At 63.0% G+C, this 27,435-nt stretch overlaps 4 protein-coding genes across 8 annotated transcripts; 1 reads left to right on the forward strand and 3 right to left on the reverse strand.

Moving 5' to 3' along the window:
- Positions 1–282: 282 nt before the first annotated feature.
- On the reverse strand, positions 283–2,406 carry DNAJC5G (DnaJ heat shock protein family (Hsp40) member C5 gamma). The gene is made up of 4 exons (XM_069011978.1): positions 2,210–2,406; positions 1,749–1,962; positions 1,441–1,594; positions 283–893 (listed from the first exon to the last, which is right to left on the reverse strand). Exons 1-4 carry the CDS (start codon positions 2,320–2,322, stop codon positions 814–816), a joined length of 561 nt encoding a protein of 186 aa, XP_068868079.1. The 5' UTR covers positions 2,323–2,406; the 3' UTR covers positions 283–813.
- Positions 2,407–2,536: 130 nt separating this feature from the next.
- Positions 2,537–12,522, reverse strand: LOC138108822 (uridine-cytidine kinase-like 1). Its single transcript, XM_069011976.1, has 14 exons — positions 12,249–12,522; positions 11,909–12,015; positions 11,515–11,685; positions 11,000–11,071; positions 10,564–10,753; positions 10,407–10,468; positions 10,107–10,123; positions 9,272–9,370; positions 4,323–4,416; positions 4,146–4,208; positions 3,923–4,045; positions 3,741–3,848; positions 3,508–3,664; positions 2,537–3,372 (listed from the first exon to the last, which is right to left on the reverse strand). Exons 1-14 carry the CDS (start codon positions 12,517–12,519, stop codon positions 3,299–3,301), a joined length of 1,608 nt encoding a protein of 535 aa, XP_068868077.1. The 5' UTR covers positions 12,520–12,522; the 3' UTR covers positions 2,537–3,298.
- Positions 12,523–13,898: 1,376 nt separating this feature from the next.
- On the forward strand, positions 13,899–17,614 carry SLC30A3 (solute carrier family 30 member 3). Its single transcript, XM_069008693.1, is given in 8 exon segments — positions 13,899–13,981; positions 15,226–15,392; positions 15,463–15,609; positions 15,690–15,843; positions 16,283–16,487; positions 16,587–16,692; positions 17,320–17,385; positions 17,388–17,614. Coding segments are annotated over 8 exon segments (1,155 nt in total).
- Positions 17,615–17,973: 359 nt separating this feature from the next.
- GTF3C2 (general transcription factor IIIC subunit 2) lies at positions 17,974–27,317 on the reverse strand. Of its 5 annotated transcripts, none has more exons than XM_069011979.1 (18): positions 27,133–27,317; positions 26,675–26,990; positions 25,534–25,843; positions 25,013–25,107; positions 24,645–24,722; positions 24,278–24,376; positions 23,793–24,020; positions 23,475–23,586; positions 23,272–23,389; positions 21,526–21,557; positions 21,193–21,322; positions 20,541–20,685; positions 20,124–20,285; positions 19,593–19,680; positions 19,329–19,457; positions 19,038–19,169; positions 18,730–18,837; positions 17,974–18,616 (listed from the first exon to the last, which is right to left on the reverse strand). In XM_069011979.1, the coding sequence occupies exons 1-18, from the start codon at positions 27,263–27,265 to the stop codon at positions 18,410–18,412; spliced, it is 2,622 nt and encodes an 873-aa protein (XP_068868080.1). In that variant the 5' UTR covers positions 27,266–27,317; the 3' UTR covers positions 17,974–18,409. The 5 variants fall into 5 exon arrangements, with proteins under 5 accessions (XP_068868080.1, XP_068868081.1, XP_068868083.1 ...); XM_069011981.1 differs by having other exon boundaries at positions 18,529–18,616; positions 18,730–18,863; XM_069011980.1 differs by lacking the exon at positions 24,278–24,376.
- Between the last annotated feature and the right edge of the window lie 118 nt (positions 27,318–27,435).

Consider the following 27,435-nt stretch of genomic DNA (forward strand, 5'->3'; position numbering starts at 1 on the left):
AGAGCAGGACAGGAGCAGGGGGCCTGCAGCAGCAAGGAGTGGGATGAGCAGAGCCTGTGGGAGCCAGCAGCAGAGGACAGAGAGTGGGACCAGGTGGGTGACAGGAGACAAGTGACATTCACTCCGCTTGGGACAGGACCTGTCTACACCACACCCCACTCATTCCACCACCCCACAGGATCCATGGGCACAGCCCACAGCATGGACACCACCAGGCAGAGGCACATCCTGCTGCGCAGCATTCTGGTAGCTCTGGACAGAACCCAGGCAGACACACTGCCCTCCCGTCAGCCTTTAATGGTGCCCACAAAACCCCAGACAAACCCAGAGGGCAGAGGAAAGGGGTACAGATAGAAGCACCCCAACCCCACAGCAGCATTTGGCACCCAGCACCCATCGGGAGGGTTGCATGAGGGGGGCAGCGGGCTCAGCCCAGCCCCAGAGGTTACAGTGCTAATGGTCTTGGACGCGCTCAGCTCCCCTGCGTGAGCTATGGAGCTCGGCCTGGAGCCTCTGTTCGTGCCTGGTGCTCGGTGCCTGACGTGGGCACAGGCAAGGCACTAAAGGGGGTCACAGCAGCACGGGCTCCAGGCCACTGCCACCACTAGTGCTGGGATGCAGGGGCATTGCCCCGGAGCTCGAGCGGGGGCCCAGGAGCCTGTGCATTGATGCTGGCCAAATTAACCTGAGATTCTATCCCTCCCGAGACTGAAGAGCCAGTCCGGGGGGTGGGACCATGGTCCCAGAAAGTGACAGTCCCAAAAGAGAATCCCTGCCCCAAGTCCTGGGGGAGTCGGCGGAATGGGGTCAGCCTCAGGCATCATTCCTGGTGCTGGCAGGCAGCGGCTCCGTGCTGGCAGGCGGGGGCTGTGCTACAACAGGGATCTGAGGATCTGGAAAGGAAGAGCAGCAGATCAGTGGCTCAGTCCACACTGTGGTGCCAGTGAGCAGGAATCTTACAATACCCCCGCGAGGGCTCCCACAGCCCAAAGCTCCCACACCCCTGGCCCATGCAGAGCCGTGTGGGAGTGCCACAACCCCAAGGAAACCTGCAGGAGTCACCCAGCCCCACTGACATAAGTATGGCCAGTGCCAGGGAACAGAGCTGGCCTGGACCACAGCCCCTCTTCCCATGTTCTGTGCCCCAAAGGGCACAGGCCCAAGGGTTTCTAAGCTTCAGGCCTGTTCAGGGGGCCCTTGCCCAGAGGGAAGGAGAAGGTGTAGCCACAGCCCCTGCAGTGGCTCCCTCTGTCACTGTCACCAGCCCTGGCCCACACAGGGAACACCGAGGGCTGGCTAGAAGTAAGAGTTGAGTCTAAAACCAACCCAAGCCCTCAGCCAGAGCTCTGTCCCCAACATGAGATGGAACATGGGGAGACCCCAGAGCCCCTGCAAAACAAACACAGGTGCTCCCAGCTGCTGGGCTCCAGCTGGACTTACCACTGTCCTCTGCACGCATCTGTGCCTCCAGGTCCTTGGGGTCCACATATTTGTAGGACTCGTCCTCCTTGGGTGGGCAGCATGTGCCACAGCAGAAGAAACAGCAGCAGCAGCAGCAGCAGCAGGTGAGGGCACCGCAGCACAGCACCAGTGCCTGCATCAGGGACAGACACTGTGAGCTCACTCAAGTCCCTGGCCCATCACACCAGTCCTGTGAGCCCACTCAAATCACCAGCCTGCCAGGACAGCAACCCACTAAGTTCACCCGAGCCGCCAGCCCCATGGATGCCAGATGATGCCACGCTCACCTGGAACCACCACTTGGACATGAGGAAGTAGTGCCGGACAGCATCATCGCCGAACTGCTCAGCCACGTAGAGGCCAAGGGAGCCGTACTGGTCATACAGGCGGCGCTTGTCCGCGTCGCTCAGCGTGGCGTGGGCGCTGTTGATCTCCTTGAACCGCTCGGCTGCCGCTGGGTCATCGGGGTTCTTGTCTGGATGGTACTTGAGAGCCAGCTTCCTGTGGAGTGCAGCGGGGGGACCCCCGGCATGGGGTCACAGCCTCACTTCCCGGGACAGATCCCAGACCCCCGGGATGGAACCAGGACCCCCAGCACGGGGTTACAACCTTGTTTCCCAGAACCGACCCTGACCGCCGGGATGGGACCAGGGCCATCCGGACGAGATCCCGGCCGCGTTCGCGGGACGGACCTGCACGCCTGGGCTCCCAGGCCGACCCCGCGGACCCCGCCGGAACCCCCCCGTACCGATAGGCCTTCTTGATCTCCTCGGGGGAGCTGCCCTTCTGCAGCCCCAGCACGCGGTACAGGCTCTCCCCGACCCGGGACAGCTTCCGCTGCGGCCGCGGGGGCTCCGCCATGGCCACGCCGAGGGTCGCGGGACCGGACCGGACGCACCACCGCCCGCCACGGCCCTGCCCGCGCCCGCCGCCGCTTCCGCCCGCGCCGCCGCCGCTCTGCGCAGGCGCCGCCCGCGACCCGGTGCGGGGACAGCGCCCGGCGACACCGGCCCGGCCCCGGGAACGCCCCGGCCCCGACCCCGACCCGGCGGCAGCACGAGGCGGCACACGGGAATCGCGCTGCTCCTTTATTGGTACAAAACGGCGGCGAGGGGGTGGTGACGGCACGGCCGGGCCCCGGGACAGCCCGAGGTGGGGGGCGGACCCCCGCCCCTGGAACCTCCTGCTGCCGCCCGTGGGGGAGGGGGTGGGGGCAAGGCTGCCGCTGCCCTTTGGAAAAAGAACCTGAGCAACAAGGGCAGCACCGCGGACACCTCGCCATCCCCCGGTCACCGGCACCACTCTGCGCACCGGGGATGGGACAGCACCGGGAAAGCAGCCGGGTGCCAAGCCCCCAGGTCCTGGGACCAGGGGGCAGGGATGGAGTGTGGATTGGTGGGGACACAGCAGATCCATGAGATCCAGTCCCTGATGTCGGAGGGTCCCGCTGGAGCCGGGGGCTGCCCACAATAAATACAAATAAATACGGATTCCAGGCATGGAGCTCACCTGGACTGGACCCCATCCCCCTCCTCCCCTGGGTAGAGGGTGAGCACCCCCTCAGGCACAGCCGCAGGGAGACCACCACTCCCTTCTGAGGCACGGCTCTGGGAGCAAGGAATGTCCCTAAATGTCCCCTCTCCGTGGGCCACAGGAGAGGCCATCCCTCTCTCCTCCTCCCTGGGGAGGATTGGTCCTTTGGGGCAGAGGAAGGCCAGCAGCAGGGGCTTGTGCAGGTCCAGAAAGCCAAGGGCTGGCAGCTCAGGGCCTCTCCTGGGGGCAGGGATAGGGGTCAGCCCTACAGCTGGCCTGGCCTGTGGTCCTGTGGCCAGCCAGCTCAGCAGTCTATGCTGTCACTCTCACACCAGGCCGAGGGGCCATCGGTGCCGAAGTATCTGTCTCCAAAGTTACCTGGCAGAGAAAGGGACAAAGTGAAGGGTCAGCAGCAGCACCAGCCCCATCAGAGTCCCTTCAGTGTGGCCACAAGGTTACCCCTAGGGTTGCTGACCCTGGCCATGAGGTACAGCACGCCCTGGTCCCCCTCACCAATGCCTGGGATGATGTGGAACTCCTCGTTGACCCGCTTGTCCACAGCAGTGGTGATGATGTGGACGCGGGGAAAGGCATAGGCCACGGAGTGCACCCCCATTTCCGCCATCAGCAGCGACAGCAGGAAGATCCTATCTTCCTGCACATCGTGGTCCTGTGGAACATGGAGGTATGAGCACCCAGCTGGGCCCAGAGGGTCCCATGCCCCACCTGCCTACCCGGCCCCTCACCAGCAGGACGCGCACAGCCATCATGGCCGCGGCCCCCGTGGACACGGTGCTGTCCATAAGGATGACGTAGTCCTCGCTGATCTCCTTGGGCAGGCGCAGGTAGTGGAGCTGGGGAGGGAAGAAGGGTGGTTGGTGACTGGCCAGTGGTGCATGGCTGTGTGCCAGGCTGCAGCAGGACGCACCTCAGGCTCCCCTGTGTCCAGGTTGGTCTGGATGAGAATCTTGCCCAGGCGGATGTCCTTGCAGACAGCGGTCAGGGCCTGCTCCATGGTCTCGCCTGCTCGCAGGATGGAGACGCCAGTGATCTGGGAGAAGGGCAGGGACACGTGCTGGGTGCTCCTAAATGCGTGCCAGCCCCAGGAGCTGTGCACTCATGGGGAGCAGGGAGCAGGGATCGTGTCTCACCCGCTGCCTGTGGAACCGCTTCCCCTCGTACATCGTGCCCTGGGGTGTCTCCACAGTGACCGACTGCAGAAAGGAGAGCGCAGTGAGTGTGGGGGGAGCCAGACCCCATGCGACTGGGGGCACCCAGGAGGGAAGATGGGGATGGAGTTGTGGCTGCACCCAAGAGTGGTCACTCACCTTCAGTGGCAGGAATGACAAGGCATGTTCAATCAGCAGCCGCATCAGGCGCTTGGAGTAGAAGATAAATTCATCCCTGGTCGTGTCCTTGTTCCTGGAAGGGATGACACATGTGAGGCAGGAACAGAGCCCCTGCCATCCCTTGCAGACAACAGGTGGGGCTCCCAGAGGCCAACCAGCATGGCCAGCAGTCCCAGTCTGTGGGAACCACAGCACTCTTGGAGCGACACAGTCAGTGATCACCAGCGTTTAGGGGCTCACTGAGACCTCAGCTGTAGTCTTAGACAGGACCACAGAGCCAAGAGAGGGGCTTAGCTACCCTGGGAGGGAGAAGCAACACCAGCTACAGACATCAAAGAGACCTGGGAGAGAATGGGGAGTAGGAACAGGTCAGGCAGGACCATCACTCCTGGAGCAGCACAAACTCAGGAGCAGTGGGTGAGTGACGGGAAGCCCAGGGGGGGGAACAGGAGCAGAGCCAGGATGGACTAGGACCCCGCTGTGGAAGGGGACATAGTGTACCATGGCTGAGCATGCTGGGTGACAGAAAAAAGTTGAACATGTCCCCAGCTCTCCCCTCTACATACCAAGTCAGAGATAAAGCACTGCCAAGAACCAGGTGACTCTGAAATACCCATAGTGCCCTTTTCACAGCTCTGATGTATTGAAGGCAGCAAGAAGTAAAACTAACACAAACTAGAACAAAGCTACCATGGGACTGCAATTCCCAGGAAACCTCTCCCCTCCCTCAGGAGGGGTAAAGCCAGCCCTGCATGCAGGGCATTAACCCCACAGCAGAGGGGAAGTGGACGACTTTTCATACTGGGAGCACCCCTGGCCACCAGCCTCGTAGGGAACATGAGGACAAAGACGTCCCACAGACACTCCTTGTTCCCAGATGGAAGAGGTGGAGCTGGCAACACTCCTGAAGAGGCAGAAGGATATTGAGTATTTTTACTCTGTATTTTAAGACATCATCTGCCATTTCTTACACCTTGCTGGATGACAGACAGCCCCAATGAGGTGCTCGGAGGAGGATCAACAGTCACTGCTGTCCCTGTGTGTTCCTGCAGCCATTCCAGGGTCACTCACAGCTGAGCACCTGCAGTGACCATGGCATACGGGCATTCCCAAATCCCTGGGTACAGCCAGCACCGCTAGGGAAGGCAGAAAATCAGTTCTGGTCTGGAAGGAACAGGCACCCTGCCTACGGCTCCCAGTGTGGACTGTCAGCATGCATGCACAGGTGGACTGCACCCCCACATCCACCCACAGCAGCTTAGGAACAGCACAAGCCTGGCAGCCTCCCTGCCTCCACGGCAGCCTGTCCTGTCCCAGGCAGCTGCCCCCACTGAGACCCACAGCGGCTGTGCTGGCCCCTGGCTGGGTGGGACGGGCCCCACACTGCTCCCACAGAGGCAGGTTTCTCTGGGGATGGGGGAGCACCCCTGGTCCCAGTGCAGAGACACAAACAACCCTGAAGCTTCTCCTTGCCCAGGACGCAAGTAGTGCATGGGGAAGGGCTGTGCAAGGGAGGACAGCCCAGATATGCTTGGCAGCAGCAGGGTACCAGGATCACTCCATCAATGCTGCCATCCCACCTCCTCAGCTGGCAGAGCCCTGCCAAAGGGGCCATCGCTGTCCCCACAGCAGTCCCCTCACCCCGCGGCGTCACTGCCTGGGTGAAGCCTGAGGAAACATGCTGCTCCTATCCATAGAGGAGGCAAATGAACCTCAGCACACTGCAGCACACTAGGAGCCTGCAGCTGGGCATGGCAGCACCACAGCTGGCTCTCCCGAGGACCTCAGCTTTCCTTGGCATGCTCAGATGACAGAGGGACCAAGAGCATCTACCTGGGGCCAGATCATGGCATTAGCTCTGCACATGAACTGGATTTCTGCAGCTGAGAGCCATCTGGTACAGCCAGGCATGAATCTGGGCATGAATGGGTTACAGAATCCCAGAATGGTTTGTGTTGGGAGGGACCTTAAAGGTCATCTTGTCCCACCCCCCCTGCCATGGGCAGGGGCACCTTCTATTAGACAACATTCCTCCAGACCCTGTCCAACCTGACCTTGGGGTAGCCAGCTTCCCTGGGCAACCTGTGGCAGAGCCTCACCACCCTCACAGAACTTCTTCCCAGTATCTCATGCAACATGCCCTCTGGCAATGGGATACCATTCCCCCTCATCCTGACACTGCATCCTTCATACCCCATCTCTTCTCAGCCTCATGACTCCAACTGTGCAGCTATTCCAGTGTGGGACTCATTTTCAGTTTCTGTCTCTCCACAACAGCAGAAAATTGCTCTAGAAAGCGCTTCCCCCAGATGCCAGCCTGGATCTGCCATGACGATGCTCATCTGCTGCCACCAACACCCTCCCAGCAGACAGAGGGGTGGAGCATGAGGAGCCTCTGGTGCGGAACAACAGGGAATGGTGCTGACTGGCATGCCAGGATTGACCATCTGCATCCTAGAGAGCTGCACTGGGAAAGACTGGACAGGAAAAGGAGGGAGAAGAATCCTGGCTCACAGCTCTGCGGTGATGCAGGCACAGGGTTTGACGTGTCAGGACGCTTGGAAAGGCTGTGCTGGTGGGAGCAGCAGCGCTCCATGAGCACTGCTGCTGTGTGTAGGGCCAGTGGCACCACGGCAGCTGAAATCTGGTTCAGTGGAAGGTTCCCTGCCGATGTCAGGGGCTGAACTAGGTAGCCTCTAAAGGTCCCTCCCACCCAAACCACTGTGTGATTCAATTAATAAAGACAAGAGACAGATCTGCCAAGATGCAGTAACCTTGCACATGGAGGTGCAGGAAATGTGGCAAAAGGTGTGTTTGATCCTCACCAGGTCTCTGAGAGCCCGAGAGAAGGGCAGCAGGCAAAAGCAGCACCTCGGGAGTAGAGGGTCATATGTGGTGACCAGCAACAGCCCCCATGCCATGCTCAAGTGACACAGAAGCCAACAAGTGCTGCCAAGTCTCACCAGAAATGCATGCTGCCTCGCCGTCCCCTAACACAGACACCCAGGGGAGCTCCTCAGCTCACAGGTTCAGAAAAGGCACTGCCCCAGCAGGATTTGAGGGGGTAGCTGACAGGCCGAGTCAATGCTCCTCAGAAAAGTGGCATTTCTTATATACCATCTGGAATGGGCTCAGCTGCCTCCCTGCCACCCCTGGCCCTGCTCCCACGTGGCATCAGCACAGCCACAGCCACGTGAGGCCAATGGTGCTGCAGCCCTGCAGTCCCAGGCAAAGCCTGACCCACCCCCAGGGCAGCTCAACACAGCCTAAGCCTCAGAGGATTAAGGTCATCAGGCACTTGTGGTACAAAGGTGGAGCCACAGCCTGGGGGAGGGACATGGGCACTGGCAGAGGGCCACCTGAGCTGCCACATCACCTGTTCTACTGCTGTGACCTGTCTCGGAGCCTGTGCTTCCACAGGAGGAAGGAGTCAGGAGAAGGAAAGGAGGTGCCCAGCCTGCACGTGGTCATGAGTATCAGAAGATCATAAACTGTTGGGTTGGAAAAGCCCTTTGTGATCAAGCCCAGCCGCTCCCCCAGCACTGCCAAGGCCACTGCTAGCCCACCTACCCAAGTGCCACATCCATGTGGTTTCTAAATTCCACCAGGGATAGGGACTCCATCACTACCTGGAGCAGCTGTGAGGAGGCTGGACAAACCTTTCCATGAAGAAATTGTTCCCAATATCCAACCTAAATCTCTGGACCAGTCTGAGGCAGTTTCCTCTTGTCCCTTATTCCATGGGAGCACAGCCTGACCCTCACCTGGCTGCATCCTCCTGTCAGGAAGCTATAGAGACCAAGAAGGTCCCCCCAAGCCTCCTTTTCCCCAGGCTGAGCCCCCCCAGCTCTGTCAGCTGCTCCTGGGACTCCAGGCCCTTCCCCAGCTCCGTTCTTTTCCCAGGACATGCTCAATGTCTCTCAATGTCTCTCTTGTCAGGAGGGGCCCAGAACTGCCCCAAGACTGGAGGTGCCCCAGCAGTGCCCAGCTGGGACAGCCCAGGTGCCATTGGCCTCTTGCCCACCTGGGCTCATGCTGAGCCACTGTCAACCAACACCCCCAGGGCCTTTCCAGCTTTCCAGCCCCTCTGCCCCAGCCTAGAGCACTTCATGGGGTTGTTGTGACCCAAGGGCAGGACCTGGCACTTGGCCATGTTGACCCTCACACCGCTGGTCTCAGCACATCGATCCAGCCTGTCCCAATCCCTCTGCAGAGCCTTCATCCCACCCAACTTGGTGTCATCTGCAAACTTACTGAAAGTGCACTCAATCCTCTCCAGGTCTCTGATAAGGACACGAGGTTACACTTTCCAAACCAACATACAGGTGCCATAGCAGCCACAGAATGAGCAGGCACAGGAGGACCTGATTGAGCTCAACATCCCCTCTCTGCTGTGCAGAAACACATGTGGCGGCTGCCAGGGTCTGCAGCCATAAAAACAAGGAACCTCTCGGTAGTCCTGAAGGCCTCAGCCCTTGACCCTCCACTAACTAATGCTACAGTCACCTGGAGAAAAGGAGCATCAGAGGGGAACGAAAAGATCAAGAGTGGTGAAGTCATAGAAACACCTGCCCAGGTCCCTTCTCTAAGATGGCTCTAAATGCAAGTGTCCTGGGAGAGGGGCAAGGGGTACCTTGCTCCATGCCACCAGCTGCTCCACCTGTGCTCCAGTGAGGAAAGAGCCAACCAGTCCCCTCCCATTGTAGGAAAAGCCTGCCCTTGGCTCAGGAATCACGCAAAGCAGATGTAGAGAGATCTGGTCACCAGAGAAGTGCCTGTGGGGCCAGGGCCAGCTCCATTCAGCTATTCTGCTCCAGGCCAACACCCACAACTGAGGTCCCAGGGGCAAAGGGGAAAAACTCACCCCAGGCCATGTGGTGTGACCCCACCAAACAGCGTAGAGAACGAGCCTGGGGGCAGGGATGTACCTGATGATGGTGTGCATGCCCCGCACCTGCGGCGTGCTCTCCAGGACACTCAGCGTCTTTGGCAGTGGCTGTCCTTGGTGGGCGGAGGCCAGGGCTGCCCTGCAGTGAGGAAGGGGGTCAGAGCTGTGCAGCACACGCAGAGCCAAAACACAGGGCCCTTGGAGGGACGTGACCCCGCCAAAGGAAGGCTCCAGGAGAACCCCCATACAAGGTGGGCATCGTGCTTGGCCTTCCTGCCTGGATCCTGAAGAAGGCCCCAAGTCTGATACCAGGTATGAGATCCCAAAGCTGGACTACCCAAAAAGACTGGGGCGAACCTCCTGGACTACACATCCTGGTGCTGCAGCCTCTGCAGCACCAGCCTTGGCCAGCACCAGGACCAGCAGCTTTGCAGGGCAGGACACTGCCACGCACCCCAGGACCAGGCTGCACACCATGCAAGGGATGAGGGCTGTCCTGCTCAGATGGGACATGAACTGCCAGGAACATGGACCACACATGGCACTTTTCCTGCAGAAGCGAACAGCCCAGGACAACCCAGCAGCTGTGGCAGAACCCCTGCTCCAGACAGGGATGGGACCAGGACAGGGACCTGGCCACATGCATCAGCTACAGTGTGGGATGTGTCACACACAGCCCACAGCTGCAGCCAGACAGGCCCCAGGGAGCTGACAACAGCCTCTGCAGCACCGGGGAGCAGCAGCTACACTTAGGCACCTCAGCGAAGCTCTGCCAGCAGGGACAGAGAGGCAGCAAGACTTGGAATCCAGTGGATGCCAGCAGGCCCCCACCCCAACCCAAAACTGGCTCCTCTGCAGTGGTGGGTCCCACATACCTGACTGTAATCTCCCGCTGGAAGGTAGAGAGGTCATCGGCGCAGCACAGGGGAACAGGAAGGACACCCTGTCAGTCACTCACAGGCCAGCACAACCACCAAAACAACCCAGGTGGCTCCCCACCCTCCTCCCCACTGCCTGCCTCACAGATCTGCTCCCCCAAGCACCATGCTGGGGCCTTCTGAGAACAGAGGGGTGATGTCAAGACTCCCCCCAGGTGCTCCAGGAGCACAGGTCTGTGCGCAGCCACATCCCGCCCTCTGCGTGCAGGACCCTTCTCCTCCTCACCCCTGGCTCACCTTCTCCAGCTGGCTGTGCACATGCTGCACAATGAGGTCCAGCGCCACAAAGTTTTCACCACCTGAGAGTGGAGCAGAGGAACCGGGTGGGGCGAACGCTGACACACCCCTGCCCCAGAACACCCGCTCCCAACACTGGGGTCAGCTCTGCCCTCACCCCTGGGCACCACGATGTCAGCAACCTGCACAGTGGGCTCAATGTACTGCTCAAAGGCTGGCTTCACAAACTTGTTGTACTGCTTGATGACCCCTGCCACATCACGCCCGCGCTCCATGATGTCACGCTGCAGCCGCCGCACCAGCCGGATGTCGGAGTCTGTGTCCACGAACACTTTCATGTCCAGGAGCTGGAAAACTGGGAGGGGTGAGCACCCCCCTATGCAGCTCTCATCATACCTGTGTTACTCCCCTCTACCACGCAGCGATGGCACCCAGCATCACCTCCCCTGAGGCCTCTGACACATAGTGCTCTGGCAGCAAGTGGGATGACCTCTCCCTCTGCAGCCCCCACTGCTGCAGTGGCATGCAGGCCAGTGCCTGTCCTGCTGCAGCACATCCCCTCCTGGGCCAGCGGCCACCTGAGGCAGCGATACCTTGAGCAGCTCCTTGTTGGCAAAGGCCAGGATCCCTTCGAACACGATGACGTTGGCCCCATACACTGTTTTCTGCAGGCAGACAAGAGCTGGGCTTGTCCTGTTTCTCTCACGTGCCACAGCAGCACCAACACTGACACAGACAGTGCACTCATGCCCCTGGGCTCTCACCACTGTGTTGGGGCTCCCATAACTGTTCCACAGCACCCAATGTCTTGGAGCCCTAGTTCATCCCTGTGCATGATGCTCCAGCCCAGGACAGACCCTGAACCTTGCTACAGATCCTCTCCTCAATGCCAGCCCCCGGCACCCCTTCACACGGAGCCCTTTCCTCATATCTGTGCAGGCCTGTTTGCAGATCCACCCACAGTCTCCCCAGAATCCTGATGTCCCCCACTCCTGATGACCCCCAGCCGCCCCCTCCCTTTAGCCTTCCAGGCCCTGCAGACCCCAGAGGTGCTCCCCTTTCCCACTACTCTGCCACCCAGGCCCAGCCCAGCCCCTGCAGCACCCACCCACTCGCGGCGCCGGCTGTGCGTGGTGAAGTCATACACCGGCACCTTCACGCTCTTGCCCTTCTTGAGCTTGCGCAGGACACTGACGAGCAGCTCGAAGTCAAAGGCATCGGGGTGGTCGAAGTTGTAGTCACTGCGGGCTGCCAGCGCCTGCTGCCCCTCATCCAGCACCTGCAGGCACCGGCACTGCTCAGCGCCATGCCGGATGCCCGGACCGGGGCACCAGCACCACTCAGCACTGCGCCGGATCCTGGCATCCACAGGCACCAGCACCGCTCAGTGCCGCACCGGATCCCTGGAGCCCCGAGCATCAGCACCGCTCTGCCATGCGCTGGAACCGCGAGTATCGGCAGCGCTCGGCGCTGTACCGGACCTCCGGACCCCCGTCCCGCACCTTGTAGAAGGAGTCCATGGAGAGCAGCACGACCCAGGGCACGTCCAGCGCCTCGATGATCCGCGTCGCCACCGTGGTCTTGCCCGAGGCGCTGCCGCCGCACAGGCCTGCGGGGAGCGGCGGGGCACCGCCCCGGCCCCGGATCCGTCACGGCCCCGGATCCAGCTCCAGCCCGGTCCCAGCCCCTCCTGGGCCGTCGCTCGGGCCCTGGTTCCACGACTTCCGACTGCAGCTCGACCCTGGCCCCGGTCCGGCCTCCATCCCCTCCCCGGCCCGGTCTCGGTTCCATCCCCTTTCTGGCCCGGCTCCATCCCTTCCCCGGCCCCGTCCCACCGCTCACCAATGACAAAGGCCTCGTCCACGGGCGCGCCGGTCTCGCTATACCAAGGCGGCCGCCCGGCCGTGTAGATGGTCCGTTTGCTGGTGCGCAGCAGCGGCGGCTCCGGCTTGCACTGGCTGGCGGTGCGGCGCCGTGGGGCCGGGGCGGGCGCCAGCGGCAACCGGCTGAGCAGGGAGCCCAGCGGGCCGGGGCCGGGGCCGGGGCTATGGCCGCGCTCCGGCCCCGGCGCCCCCCGCCACTCGCGCCGCTCCTCCGCACCCGCCGCCGCCATCGCCGCGCGCGGCCGCGGGGACTGCCGGGACACGTCACGCTGCGCACGGCCCGGGCGGGACAGGCCCCGCCGCCGGGTGAGGCCCCGCCCCAGACCCCGCCCCCGGGTGAGCCCCCGCCCCTGGCCGAGGCCCCGCCCCCGCCTCTGGTCCTGTCCCTGGGCACCCCCGGGAGCGCTGGGCTCACCCCCAGACCCCTCCCCAGAGGTGTCACAGCCGTGCAGCCCTGCTCTGCTCCGGGCTGAGCAGCCGCAGCTCCCTCAGCCTTACCCCAGCAGAGACGCTCCAGTCCTGCAGTATCGCAGGGCGCTCGGCGGGCTCTCCCCAGCTTGTGTCCCTCTCGTCCTGGGGAGCTAGCGCTGGGCCCGGCGCTACGGGATGGTGTCCAGGACGCGCCAAGGGCCCGTTGTTGGTTCAGGGTCAACTCGGTGTCTCCCAGGACCCGCGCAGCCTTTTCTGCAGAGCTGCTTCCCAGCCGGCTGCCCCCGGCCCGTCCTGAGGTTGTTCCTCCCAGGTCAGGACCCAGCACTGCCCCGTGCTGACCCTCCCCAGGCTCCTGCCCCCCGTCTCTGCAGCCCATCCAGGATCCCTCCGCACTACAGAGCAGCACGACCCGCCGGGTGAAGTCACCTCTCCCCGCTCCGTGTCATCTGTCACCGTGCTGAGGGTGCTCTGCCTGACCTCCAGGTCTCTAATGGCGGTGTTAGACGGGACTGGACCCAGTACTAACCCCGGGGCTCACTGGTCGTTACTGTCCGCGGAACGCCCTGCTCTGGGCTCGGCCATACCGCCCCTGTTCAGTGCAGCCCCTCTCGGCTCATCCAGCCCATACTCCCACAACTTCTCTCGGAGGATCCCATGGGGTACAGCGTCAAAAGTCTCCCTGTAGCCTGGGCAGACACTATCCCCTGCACTCCCCTCGTACACCGGGCTCGGCATTTCACCGCGGAAGGTGATCGGCATGGTCAGGTACGATCTCCGTCGGTGACACCATGCCGGCTTCTCTTCAGCTCCCTTCTTGTCCTTCCCGTGCTCAGACGGCTTTCAGGATCAGTTGTGTCATCACCTTCCCAGGGACAAGAGGTGAGGCTGAGCCCTGCCCCCAAAGAGCTTCCCCCGTGAAAGCAGCGCCCCTTACACACAGCTCCCGCGTATCACACGGATTTGCCTGGAGCAAACACTGGATTTGCCACTGGACCGCAACACCCGAGTTGCCCCGTGCACCCGCCCCGGACGCCCCTTCCTCAGAGCCCGGAACAGCGGCACCCGCGGGCGGGACCACCCGGCCCCCCCGTGGGGCGGGGCCCGGCGAGTGGGGGCGGAGTCACGGCAGGGGCGGGGCCCGGCAGTGCCGGTACCCGCGGTGCCGCTCGCGCCCGGGATGGAGCCCCCGACCGGCACCGAGAGCGCCCGCCTGGTCAGCCCGCGGGGCGGCCACGCCGACGGCAGCCTGCGCCTCAAGAGGTACCGCTGGCACTGGCAATCATCGCCCCGGCATCCATCACCGGCACCCATCACCCTGGCATCCCATCACCCCGGCACCCCATCACCCCGGCACCCCCACCACCGCCAGCACAACTCCATCACCGGCGCCGCCGGCACCGACAGCATCGGCACTTCCATCACGGGCACCCCCATCACTGGCACCCCCATCACTGGCACCCCCGTTGCCCCGGCACTTCCGACACTCCAATCACCACCGGCACTTCCATCACCACCGGCACACCATCGTCCCGACAACCCCATTACCGGCACTAACACCTCCCTCATCGGCACCCCCATTACCCCGGCACCACCACCCCCGGCACCCCATCCCCTCCCAGGGCCCCCGGCAATTCCTCGCACCGCCACCTCCATCATCCGCCGCATCTGCAACCCTCGGTCCTCTTGCACCCGCACGGCTGGTACCTGCTCCCCCATCACCCCTGGCACCTCCATCGCCCCCATCGCCCTCAGCTACCCCGGCACCCGCAAGCCCACGGCACGTCGCGCACCGCCCAGCTCCCACCCCCCACCCGACACCGGCACCCCCGGCACGTCCCTCCCCGCCCGCCCCCGTGCCTTCATCCATCCGACACGGACACCGGCAGCTCCGCAGTCCCCGCACCAGCCTTGACTGTCCGCCACTTGCACCGTCACCCCGCCACCGGCACGCTCACCCTGACATCGGCACCTCCGCTCAAGCGGAACCAGCCCGACCGTGCACCAGCCCCGCTCCCCCCTCGGGTGTCCGTCCAGCACCTATCGGTGCCCAAGCGTCACCTACGCACACCGGTACCATCCATCCATCACCTGCCCACACCGGTACCGTCCATCCATTAGTCCCCGTCCCGGTGGGCTGTCCGTCCCCCATCCCGCACTGCTGCCCCACGCACCAGCACCTCGGCCCTCGCCGCCCCTTCCCCACGCCTCACGTCTCCGCACCGGTGGCCCATCCCGCAGCCCGGCCCCAGGCGCAACACCTCGCTCCCACCAGCAGCACCTCCCCGCGGGTACCCGCACCACTCCCGGCTCCGATTCCGGTGGGAGCCCCATGCCACCGCCTCCTGCTGCTGCTGCCGGCCCCGTGGCTGCTTGTCCCGCTAGGGGGGTTCTGCAGGTGCCCCACCGGCTGCCTGGCTGCGTACCACTGGGCAGTAGCAGGACCCTCGGGGGTTCTGGGCAGGAGCACCAGATCCGGTGTTGCCGGCAGTGACCCCCGCCCCTAGTCTCTTCACAGGCTCTCGAGACCCTTCAGCACTGCCGGCCCCCCTGGTTCCAGCTTCCCACTGCTGCCCCCCAACCCCCAGCCCTGGGCAGGGCAGGCTCCAGGCCCACCAGCAGCTGAGTGTTGCCTGTGCTCTCTGCTGCCTCTTCATGGTCGGGGAGGTGATAGGTAATGGTGGCTGGGCCAGGGTGGGGGGCTGCCGGCGGGGCGTGGGGTGCTAGCTGCTCTGTGCCCACAGGTGGGTACCTGGCACACAGCCTGGCCATCATGACGGATGCAGCCCACCTGCTGACAGACATGGGCAGCATGTCTGTCAGCCTCTTCTCCCTCTGGGTCTCCAACCGTCCGCCCACCAAGACCATGACCTTTGGCTGGCACCGCTCTGGTGAGCTGAGGGGCACGGCCCTGTGGGACTCCATGGGACCTCCATGGCTGAGGTGCGTACTAATGTATCCCATCCCACAGAGACACTGGGTGCGCTGGCCTCTGTCCTCTCTATCTGGGTTGTGACTGCAGCCCTCGTCTATCTGGCGGCTGCCCGCATCATCAGCAATGACTACGAGATTGAGGCACGAGCCATGCTGGCCACATCTGCCTGCGCTGTCGGCGTCAATCTGGTGTATGTCCCACGTGGGGCTACTCAGTCATGGTCCCTGTGCACCATCACCCTGCCCCACCTATGCCTCTGGAACCCCAAGAACCCCAACTGTGCCCCCAGGTCACCTTATGTCTCTGTGTGCCAGCCTTGTGTCCGCAGGCGTTGTCTCTCCCGCTTCCCTGTCCCCCATATACTCGGGGCTTCCAGTCTCTGTGTCTACATCTCCATGCCCCACATTCCCTGGTCCCCCAAGCAGCACGTCCCAAGCCCTGTAACGAGCCCCATAACCAAACCCCTGCCCTGTTCCTGCACACCTTCCAGCCCTGCTGCGTCTCCAGCCCCACTCCTCTCCACCATCCCAAGACCCAGTGTGACTGCCTGTGCCCCCTTTCCCCAAGCAGGGCCAGCAGGGCCCCCATGTCCTGTCAGTGTGGCATTGAGCCAGCCCTTCTCTCCCCAGCATGGCCTACATCCTGCACCAGTCCCCTGCTGGCCATGGCCATGGCACAGGGGCCTATGAGCAGCTGGAGAACTCTGTGGCTTGCCAGCCCAGCCATGGGCCCCTGCCTGGCAGCACCAGTGTGCGGGCAGCCTTCGTCCACGTGGTGGGTGACCTGCTGCAGAGCATCAGTGTCCTCGTGGCTGCCACCATCATCTACTTCAAGGTGCCCGGGCTGGAGTGCCCCAGTGCTGCCGGTGGGAACAGCACCCAGGGTGCCACGTGGGCTCTGCCCCCAGACTCACAGAGATCCTGGTCTCTGCAGCCCCAGTGCAAGATTGCAGACCCAATCAGCACCCTCTTCTTCTCGGTCTTCGTCCTTGGCTCCACCATCACGATCCTCAGAGACGTCTTCAGGGTCCTCATGGAAGGTGAGCAGTGAGTGAGAGGGGTGCGAGACCACAGGTGCAGGGTGGGCACAGGAGCTCCTGGAGCTGCAGCTGCTGCACCACTTTGCCCATGAGGCAGCTTACCTCTGTCCTTCCCTTGCCTCACCTGAATCCTCCCAGTCCCTCCTCTCCACCCCAGGCAGGTGCATTGGTTCCAAGGTGAGGCTGTCTCACCCAGAGCCACCATGCCCAGCCTGGTTCCCCTGGGGAAGCCCCCAGCCCCAGTGGCTTCCACTGGGAGCTCTCACCCAGGTGTGGGCTATGGCTGGGGGCCAAGGGTGGCCCCCTGGTCACAGGTGGTGCTGGCAGGGACACCACAGGGCCTCGAGTTCGATGCAGTGAAGGAGGTGCTGCTGGGGGCCAGCGGGGTGCGGGGTGTCCACGACCTGCATCTCTGGGCGCTGACGCCAAGCCACCCCGCGGTGTCGGTGCACGTGGCTGTGGGTGAGTGACTCGCACAGAGCATGGCCAGGGGTTCTCATTGGCCATGCCAGGAACGAGCCCCCTGCCCTGCTGCTCCTAGATGCCAGCGCTGACACTGAGATGGTGCTGCAGGAGGTCACTGCCCGGCTCCAGAGCAGGTTTGGCTTTGCCTTCTGCACGGTACAGGTGGAGCGGCACCAGGAGGAAACTGCGGGCTGTCCCCACTGTCAGGACCCCCATGCCTGAGACCCCCACCTGCTGCTACATTGGGCCAGGCTTGGCTCTGGCCCCAGCTCCTTGTGTTAGAGCAGGGCAGTGCTTGAGATCCCAACATCCCCTCTACCCACCCCACGGCTGCAGAGCCCTGAGCTGGGACAGTAACTCCAGTGCAGCGTCCCAGGGGGGATGGACACACGGCCTGGCCTGTGGAGCACAGGGGCTCCCCGAGATCTTCCACTCCCTGCTGTGCCACAGCTTCTGAGGTGGAATCCTGCCCCACCACCCACTCCCCAGGGAGCCTGTCTGTCCTGGCAGGAAGGGACATCCCCCATGGAGGACCTCAGACCTGGCCTTGGCCCCAGCCCCCCATGCTGCTGCCTGGGCTCCATCTGAATCCTGCTGTGCCTGGGCCTGATCCATCCCCTCTGCTGAGTCGTGTCTGTGCCCCTGGTGTCCATCTGTGCCAGCAGCGGTGCCCGCGCTGCCAATAAATGTGTTGGAGCAGCAGCAGCAGTGCAGCAGACAGAAGGGCATGGGGAGGGAAATGGTGGAGTTGGGGGTGGACCCCTACAGCCACAGCTACCAGCCACACCCGCCCTGGTGCCGGCACCACCACAGCCATACAAAACCAACCACGTTTATTCTGCACAGCTGAACACAAGCTCAATGTGAGCGACTCCACAGCTCCCGGCCCCCTCCCTGCCCTTTGGCGCACAGTGGGGATGGAGGCGAGCACAAGCACAGCGCCGTGCTGGTGCAGCCCACGGGCACTTCCGCGGGGTCAGAGCCACAGCTCAACCCTGGGACATGTGCAGGTCCCACCACCCCTGCCCAGCTCAGACCAAACAGTGCAGACAGATCCTTCCAGGCCCCGAGGATGAGGACAAGTGTTCAGAGCATCCCAGGGAATGGCTGGGAGCAGCTGTCCCTCCTGCAGCAAACACCCATCGGGAAAGCAGCACTGAGAGGGGCTGCAGCCCCTGGACAGCATAGCTGGCCCCAGCCCCAGGCCCTGCCCAGGGTGAGCATATGGCAGCAGCATGAGGGACTGACACCCCTACTCCGCTGGCAGCAGGGAGCCCTCGGGGGGGCCAGGGCTGCTGGATGTATCCCCATAGAGGAAGCTGAAGCGGGCCCGGCACTCTGGGAGCAGCTGGTGGCCCACGCTGGAGGCCAGCCCTGCCAGGCAGTGTACCCGCACAATGCCTGCCTGCCCGCCCGACACCAGCCACCCCTGCGAGTCCAGGTTGGGGCTGAAGCGCACCTGTGGGAAAAGAGGGGTTCATAAGGGAGGGATCTGCGATGCTGGGACTCTGGCCCCCAAAGCAGAGCCATCTGCATGCAAGGCTGGGGCTTAGGCTCAGCCTGGCCCCTCACCTTATGCAGGGCCTCCAGCTGCAGGCGGTCAAGGCTCAGTTCTGCCTTCAGCTCCTGCATGTGCATCCGGCGCATGGGCTCCCGGCTCGGGAAGTTCTGGAAGCTGCGCTGGAAAGTGGTGGCAGCACCTTGGGCTGTGGGCCCAAGGCAGGAGCATTGCATGCACCATGACCTCAGCTCTGCCGGACGGAAGGGGCTGCCCCAATGCCCCAAGAACATCTCCTGGCCCTGCCACCCTCACCACCCAGCCACAGCCCCACAAGTCCTGCTCATGGGTTGGACCCTGGCTGCCCCCTGCCCTCTCCTACCAGGTCCGTGTCCTGGAATCGGATGTAGCTCCTGGCTATCATCTCACTGTAGCGATGGGTCCTGGGCAGTGCCTGCTCGGTGCCCTCAGGCCCATCAGGGCTGCAGGGCAGAAGGTCAGCTTTGTACACTGGCTGCGGGTGAGAGGGGGCTCAGAGTAGGGCGGACGGAGATCCAGGAACCACCAGGGACCAGTGGGATAGGAGACCAGGACACTTATCCCATGGTCCCCCTCCCCACCCCTACTGGCCCTGTGTGCTGGGCTGGGCCACCCAAGTACAATGGCTGCTTACAAATCTGCGGTCCGAGGAGCGCTTGACATTGAGGGGGTTGACAGCCAGGTCAGGGAGCACTGCTGCCACCAGCTCGCCAGTGATGTCACCCGCAGCTACTGTGTTCAGCCAGTCCGAGCCAGAGATGCTCTGCAGGGACAGAGGGCTGGAGGGCACAGGGTCCCCACCACCCCCAGCCAGGCAGTGTCACCCCACCCGCAAGCCTGGGCCCCAGCTGGTGCTGACCTGCCCCCTGGGACAGAATGGCCCTGCACTGGCCCTTACCCACACAGTGCCCTTGCGAGGGGCCACAAAATAGGCCTTGAATCCCAGGTACCCGGCATCGATGTAGTGGATCCCGCAGAGCCCATACCTGTGGTGGAAGGGATGGAATGAGGCATGGGATGCCTGACTGTGTGCCGTTACCAGGATTGTGAGAGCCAGGCACAGCCCACCTCCCCCCAGAACCAGCCCAGGGTGGTGAGGGGGCTGTTCTTGCTCTCGCAGGATGTCACAGAGTCGAAGCTGCTCAAGGCAGCTCCCAGAGGCCAAGAACTCACTGAGACCCCAAACCTCAAACCCGCAGCACCCCTGTTGCCCAGTCCAGGGGTAGGCCATCCCCTGGCCCACCCTGCCTCTGCTGCAGGATGGCAAGGCAGGGGGGAATATCACACTGTGATGCTGCGGTGTGACCCAAAACAAGCAGAGCTTGCCCTTGCCATGGCACAGCTGGACAGTCCCAGGGAGAGGGAAGCCAGAGGGGCCCCTGGGAAGCTGGACCAGGCCCCAGCAGCAGGACTGGCCCCCAGCACTCACGAGGCGTAGCAGTTGTCCTGGGCCACAGTGATGCCATTGTAGGGCAGCAGCCAGGCCACCTCAGTGCTCAGGAACCGCTTGATGCTGTTGATGGGCTCGTAGAGCCGCCGCAGGTCCCAGAACTTGATCTTGCGATCGCTGCCTACCGTGACCAGGAAGTTGCTGAGAACCAGGAGAAAGGCAGTACTGAGAGCCCAGCATGGAGCTGTGCCCTGCCCTGCCACGGGGAGCAAGTGGCTTCAGTCCTGCAGTGGCTCAACTGCCCTCACCCTGGAAAGCCCAATCCAACCTCCCCAGTGCTGCAGAGAACCAGGTGCCAATGGCACCATAGCCTCCCGAGCCCTTCTTGACAAAGGAGCTTCTCCTGCTGGAGGGAGCCCCTCTCTTGGCAGCACCTGTGCCTGCTCCTGCCCTTACCTGTCAGCCTTGCACCACTCAATGCTCCGGACTGCGTGGTCATGGGCTAGAAAGCACTGGAAAGGGTAGAGCTTGAGGGAGGCGTCAGGCTGCTGCACGCACTGCAGCAGGGATTTGGTGAGCAGGTTCCACACTGCCACGGTGCCTGTGGAGAGACTTGTGTCCATGAGGCACTGCCAGTGGCACAGGTGCTTCACCGGCGACCAGCAGCAGCACAGGCAGGGCTGCAGGAGCTGCAGAACACAGCAGCCAGGCTGGAGCTGGGGCTGAGAGTGGGACAGGACAGTGGCAGGACACAGCAGCAGCACAGGCTGGGACATGGTGGCCAGGCTGGAGCTGGGGCTCCAAGCAGACAGCACGGTAGCAATTGCTGGCAACACAGCACAGAGCTGTGGATCACTGGAAGCCCAGCAGAAAATTCCATCCAGGCAAGTTCAACAGATGTGGATAAGGCCAGAGCCACAGACAGGGACAACCAGCGACCAGCCTGGAGATACATGAGAATGACAATAGCCAGCCCAGAGAAGCCTTCCCCTGACCCAGGGATGGGCAGAGGTTCCAGCACCAGCTGAGGCTGAGAACAAGGCTCCAGTGTCTCTGCCAGGGTGACAGCTGCTCCCTGAGTGCTGCTGCAGGGCACAGGAAGACTCACCATCATAAAACCCTGCTGCCAGGTGATGGTGGGGCTTGGAAGGCATCCAGGAGAGACTGAAGCACTGCCCACACTCAGATGCATTACCTGCCTGGATGGAGCCCACCTGAAGTGTGGCGATGCACTGCACCTGGGGGCCAAGGGAGAGCCCTGGGTCAGAGCCCCACACTGGTGCCATCCATGCCCCAAGAGCGGGATGCCTGGGGTGGGAGCACAACACTGCTCTGCCCCTCCAACACTCTGCAGGTGCCTCGGCTCCCCAGGCTCTGCACCGGTTGAGGGGCTCGGCGGGTGCCAGCCCTGACAGGGATCATCATGGCAGGGAACACTGACCTTGCAGATAAGGTGCTTGTGGAGGGACCCATCTAGAAGAGAGCAAAAAGGGATCAGGGCAGGCATTGGCTGTCCTCAGAGCTCCCAGCCATGAGCCTAGACTGCAGCTCCTCACAGCCCTGGCCAGGGCACCCGGTCTCTGTCCTGCTGTCCCCCCAGAGCAGTGTCCCCAGCACAGCAGGGACTGAAGCATGTGGAAGAGCAGAGTGGCAGCAGCAGGACCCCCAGGAGCCAGGCCTGCCTGTGTGTTGGAGGAAGCAGCCCCTGAAATGTGCTGTAGGCAGAGATGATGTGCTCCTGCCCCATCACGGCTGGCACCAAAGTCAAGGTAATGCAGTGACACATGGGCCAGACCTGACTGTGACCACTCCAGGAAGGGAAAGAGAAGGCTGGGGAGGGCAGGCTGCAGAGACCCGGCACACAACAGCTCAGGGTAGGATTCCCACAGGACCACCACGCACCAGCTCTGTCTACCTGAGAATCCCCCCCATTAGCAACACCCAGCATGAGTGCTGTGGGAACCCCGTCCCACATCCCTCAGGCCTGGGGTCCCTAACCCCCGGGGGGGCTGTCCTCTCCATCACAGCCTGGAGCGTGGCAGCCATGGGCCATATGGAGGAGCTGTGCCTCTTCCCTGGCACAGTTGTGACAGCTGGGATGAGGCATGGAGACCAGCCCCAGCTCTGCCAGGCAGGAACACAGGGATGCAGGTCCCCAGTGCCTCAGGGCAGCCAGCACAGCCATGCCAGTTTGGGAGCTCCCAGCAGGGCCTGTCACCAGAGCCTGGCACTGATCCTGTGGCTGGGAACCAGCGCTCCAGCCCAGCTGTGAGGTGCAGTGACCGTACGTGCAGCTGCAGCCAATGATGTGCCGGGCTTGTCACTGGCAGGAACTGGGTGGACCCCCCATCACACAGGGCCACGTGGGGGCTGCGGCACCAGCCCAGACACCCGCAGCCAACGCAGGCACAGCCAACGTGCTGGGGGGGCTGGGAGTCCATTTCCCACTGTCAGCATGAAAGCGCAGGCTGTCGGCCATGGCTGAGTGCCCACCGCCAGCACGCACCAGCCATCAATCCCGCTCAGCTCCGGCACAGTCTATTACAGGCACCATTAGCCTGAGCTGGCCCAGAGCTCCCTGTCTTGCCCTGACACATGACTCGGCCAGGCTGGAGTGAGCAGCTCTGGCAGCAGGAGATGGGGAATGGCTGGGGACATGCTTTGTGGCTGCACCACACCCTGCACCCCACTATGGCCACAGTGACGCTGCTGTGAGTCTCCTCCCAGTGCCCAGCTTTGGGGGGCTGACCAGGAGCTACATCCCAGCCAGGGTGCTGCAGTGTCCCGGAGATGGAACCAAAGCAGCCTCACAGGCTGAGGGTAAGGCTGGAGCTCTTCTCCACTGGAATTCCATGATGGAATTGTGGAAGCCATTGGAAGTGGGGCCTCGGCACTGAGGCTTGGATCTCTGGGCACAAGAGTACTCACAGCAGGCCCCAAACAAGCAGCCTCAGATCCCACACCTGTGACAGATGCCAGGCTGGGGCAGCAGGGTTCCAATCTTGGGGATCAGGTGGGCTCACCTCCCCACCATGCAGCTCCCAGGATGGAGCACAGTCCTGCTGGCAGCTCCCCAGCACAGCAGGCTCCTGTGGGCAGAGGTGCCCAGCCTGGGGCTTGCAGCCCCACCCTGACACGGCAGGAGGAGGGCCAGGACGCCCCTGCTTGGCGGTGTGGCTCTTCCTACCTTTTACCTGGGTTGTCTTGGCATGGTGCAGGGCCCCAGGGTGCGGCAGCGCATACACCACCACCCTGCCGTCGGAGAAGGCGGCAGCCAGCAGGCCCAGACGGCTCATCTGTGGGTGCTGGGGATGGACAGATGGGCTCAGACATGGGATCACCTCTCAGGACTCTTGGGGAACCCAAGGGCAGCCCTTGAGCAGCACTCACCGTCCGGGCTGTGGTGGGTGGTTCCCAGGCACCACTGGGGCAGAACTTCATGTCCCACACACAGCCGTAGTCAGCAGCGATGGCATAGGCCAGCCTGGCTTTGTTGGGAGAGCTGCGGGCATGAGTTCGGCCATGAGGAACACGGCAGCTGGTGCCCAGCAGCTCCAGTACGCCACCAGCAGAGCTGGCCACCAACACAGCCTCCTTGGGATTCAGGCTGTGGCTGGTGGCTCTGGGAAAGTACAAGTCTCACCACCCGCTCAGCCAGAGAGGGACACAAGATCTGGGCAGGCCCCAGCCCCAGGCCTGGCCACTCACCCCTGCTCTGTCTGCAGCACACCCAGGCCCCAGAGCTGCAGGAGTGCAGGGCCTGAGTGAAGCCCAGACACGCTGTGTGTCTCCTCCATGCTCCTGTGGCAGGACACGGCCACATACTGCGGGGCTGCAGAGCCCTCTGGGGTTGGGCACCACTCCATCGCCCACACTGGGCCACCCACGAAGAAGGAGACATCCAGGCGCTCTGGGTGGGGCTGCAGAGAGCTGAACCTGTTGGGGGGAGGGGGGTGAGGGCTTCTGCAGAGCTGGGGCAGGGGCTGGTGGGACCCCAGGGCACAGTATGGGCTGGATGCCCAACTCATGGACGCAACCCTGGGGGTAACCACTGGTCCCAGACAGGCCTGAGGACACCCTGACAACCACTGTCCCGCTGGGCCTGGGGACAACCTGACAGCCACTGCCACGACAGGCAGGGCACAGCCTGACAGCCAACACCCTGCTGGGCCTGGGGACACCCCATCACACACCTGTTTAACCTGTACAAGGCACCATCGTCCTTGATGCCTTCACGCTGAATGGAGAAGAGGGGAGACTTCTCCTCTGCCGGCAGGTACGGGGCAGCCTCGCTGTGCAGGCAGAAGGTGAGAGGAGGTCTCCCCACCCCTCACCCAATCACCCCAGCACAGCCCCGTGCCCCAGCACCATCCCAGCCTCCACACGGCCTGACAGGCCCTGCTGCTGGCCACGTGGCTCCACAGCCAAATCCAAGAGACCCCCGAAGCCCACAGCAGACACATAAAGGGGTATGGGAGCACAGCCCCCCCATGCCCTTGCTCACCCCAGACACTGCCCCACGTTTTCTCTGGGTCTGCTCCCTCCCTGGTCCCATGGTACCTGTCAGAGAGACACATCCATCTGTGTGCCACCGGGATCCAGTCGGGGAACTCCCACTGTGAGTGCTTCTGCTCCCGCCTGCAGTGCATGCCAAATCTCAGCCATGGCCCTGCACCTGGCACGTCCAGCATCCCCTCCTCACATCCCCTCCCACGGCACGAGCAGCACCTCGTGCCCACATCCTGTGGCACAGCCTCCCCTTCTGCAGCACAGCCCCTGCCCTTTGCAACCCCCCCCAACCCAACTGTGCCCCATCCCAGTGGAATATCGACATTCCCTTGTATCTGTGCCAGTGATGGTACCAGGACACATACACTCACTGCTCCCTGTAGCCCCCAGACCCTTGAGCACCCCAAGCCCCCACTCACAGGCTGCAGGTAAGGCTGGAGCTCTTCTCCACCGGGGCCATGATGGAGTTGTGGAAGCCATTGGGAGCGAGGCCTCGGCACTGGGGCTTGGATCTCTGGGCACAAGAGCAGACTCAGAGCAAGCCCTGAGCCCTGGGGGACTCAGCTGTCCCAAAGGGAACCACCACAGCCCCCGAGAACAGAGCTCTCCCCAGCCACTGTCAACATACCACATTGGGCTAAAGACATACAGCCCCACTATGGGAACTTCCAGGAGGCCAGGGCCCCTTCAGGACCTGCCTCTACCTCCCACTGCTCCAGCGGGAGCACAGGCCCTGCTTCTCTCCCAGAAGACCTGTTCTTGCTCCCATCTCCACTGGCTCTCACCTGGAGCTGCCTCTGGCCCTGTGCCACCCCCATGTGCCACCCCTATCCCAGTTGTCCTGCCCTGGCAGCAGGGACTCTGGGACAGAACAGGCATCTGGAGCTGTTGGTGCTGGGACACAGGCAAGAAGGGGCCCAGGCAAAGCCCCTGCCCTCACCCCTGTGGCCGCTGTCCTCCCGCTGTGCCCTCGAGGTGCCTCTAGCTCTGGTTCTGATGCCTCACTGAGCAGTGTATCGCTGCCCTCCTCCTCCTCCTCCTCCTCTTCTGCCCGCAGCACCTCCTGTGAGGGCACGAAGTCAGCGTCTCGTGTGGGGTCATCGCTGTCTGTGTCCTCCTCCTTCCTCCTCCGGCTCCGGCGCTTCCTCTGGACATGCTCAGGCTCCAGCTCCGGTGCCCCCTCGGCTGGAGCAGGGGGCTGGCACGCGGACATCAGCTCCTCGGCCAGCTCCTGCAGGTACAGCAAAGCCCTGGGGCACCAGAGCAGTGCCTGGAGGTGAGTGGTGGAATGACACAGGGGTGGGCCAGACTCCCTCCCTCCAGAACTCGGTGGATGCACCCTCCAGCCCATGGTCTGGGCAGTGGATCTGCTCCAGCTGTGCCAGAGGCCCTGAGCACATAGCCTCCCCCCACCCCAAACTCCCTGGAGCTTGCCCTGCTACCACCGATAAGCTCCTCCTGCTCTGTCAGGAGCCAAGGGAATTCCTCCTGCCACGGGCAGCTGCTGCCCCCTGCCTGGGACTCCTGGATCCAAACACATTCCCTAAACTGGGAAAGGATTGGTCTGTGAGGAATCAGTACATCCCACCAACATGGGACACAGTCCTACAGGAAAGACACTGAGACTCTCTGGGGAGACAGAGCTCATGGAATCAGGGAATGGTTTGGGTTGAAAGACACTTTAAAGCTCATCCAGTTCCAACCCCCTGCCATGGGCAGGGACACCTTCCACTAGACCAGGGTGCTCCAAGGCCCATCCAACCTGGCCTTGAAGAATTCCAGGGATGGGGCAGCCACAGCTTCTCTGGGCAGCCTGTGCCAGGGCCTGCCCACCGTCAGAGGGGAGGATTTCCTCCCAATATCCCATCTAACTCTGGCAATGGGAAGCCATTCCCCTGTGTTCTGTCCCTACAGGCCCTTGTCCAAAGGCCCTCTCCAGCTTTTTTGGTGCCCCTTTAGGCACCAGAAGAGGCTCTAAGGTCTCCCTGGAGCCTTTTGTTCTCCAGGCTGAACATTCCCAGCGCTTCCACGTGTCTCTAGAGCACAGGTGCTCCCAGGCCCCGAGTGTCACCATCACTTACACTTTGGCCGCCTTCCTCTTGGGCCGCCCTCCCCGAGGAGTCTCAAGGCCGTCCCCCTCCTCGCTGCTCCCCAGCACCTTTTGCATCCGGATGGGCTCCGGGGCCTGGGACAGCTCCAACAGCAACACCTCGGCCTTGCCCTTCCTGCCGCGCTTCCCGGCAGCCCCCGGGGATGGCACCGCCCCGTTCGCGGAGCTCTCGCCGCGCCCCTCCACCGCCCCGCCGGGACTGACTTGGGGCCGCACAGGTTTTTTCGGGGACTTGGCAGCTTCTCTTTCATCCTCGCAGTCCAGATCTCCCGCCGGCAGCCCTTCCCCTGCCGCAAAACACCGGAATTAGCACCAGAACGCAGCAAGATCCCTTAGCACGACTCGGTGTCCCGCAGCACCGGGTACGGTGGCACCCCCTCGTATCCCGGGCAGCAACCCCGCCTCGCCCAGTCCACCCCCGGTACATACGGAGTACTCTCTGTTCACCCTCCCGCTCCCCACTACGGCTCCGACTCCGCCCAGCAGAACCCGATCGTCGTCCCGGCCGCTCCCGGAGACTCCGCTCCCGGCACGGCGGCCCGCGGGCGGCGCTCGACGCCATCGGGGGCTCGCGGAGCCGCCGCCCCGCTGCGGGCCGCGCCACCAGCCGGAACCGGAACCAGGGATGGTCCGGATGATGACGTCACAAGGACGCGACGAGTGTGGGGCCGGGCCATGAGCCGGGCCTCATGGGGCGTGTCCATGCAAATGAGATGGCGGCGCCGCGCGGCA

This window comes from Aphelocoma coerulescens, chromosome 3, assembly GCF_041296385.1.
Source record: "Aphelocoma coerulescens isolate FSJ_1873_10779 chromosome 3, UR_Acoe_1.0, whole genome shotgun sequence".
In the NCBI taxonomy this organism is placed as follows: domain Eukaryota; kingdom Metazoa; phylum Chordata; class Aves; order Passeriformes; family Corvidae; genus Aphelocoma; species Aphelocoma coerulescens.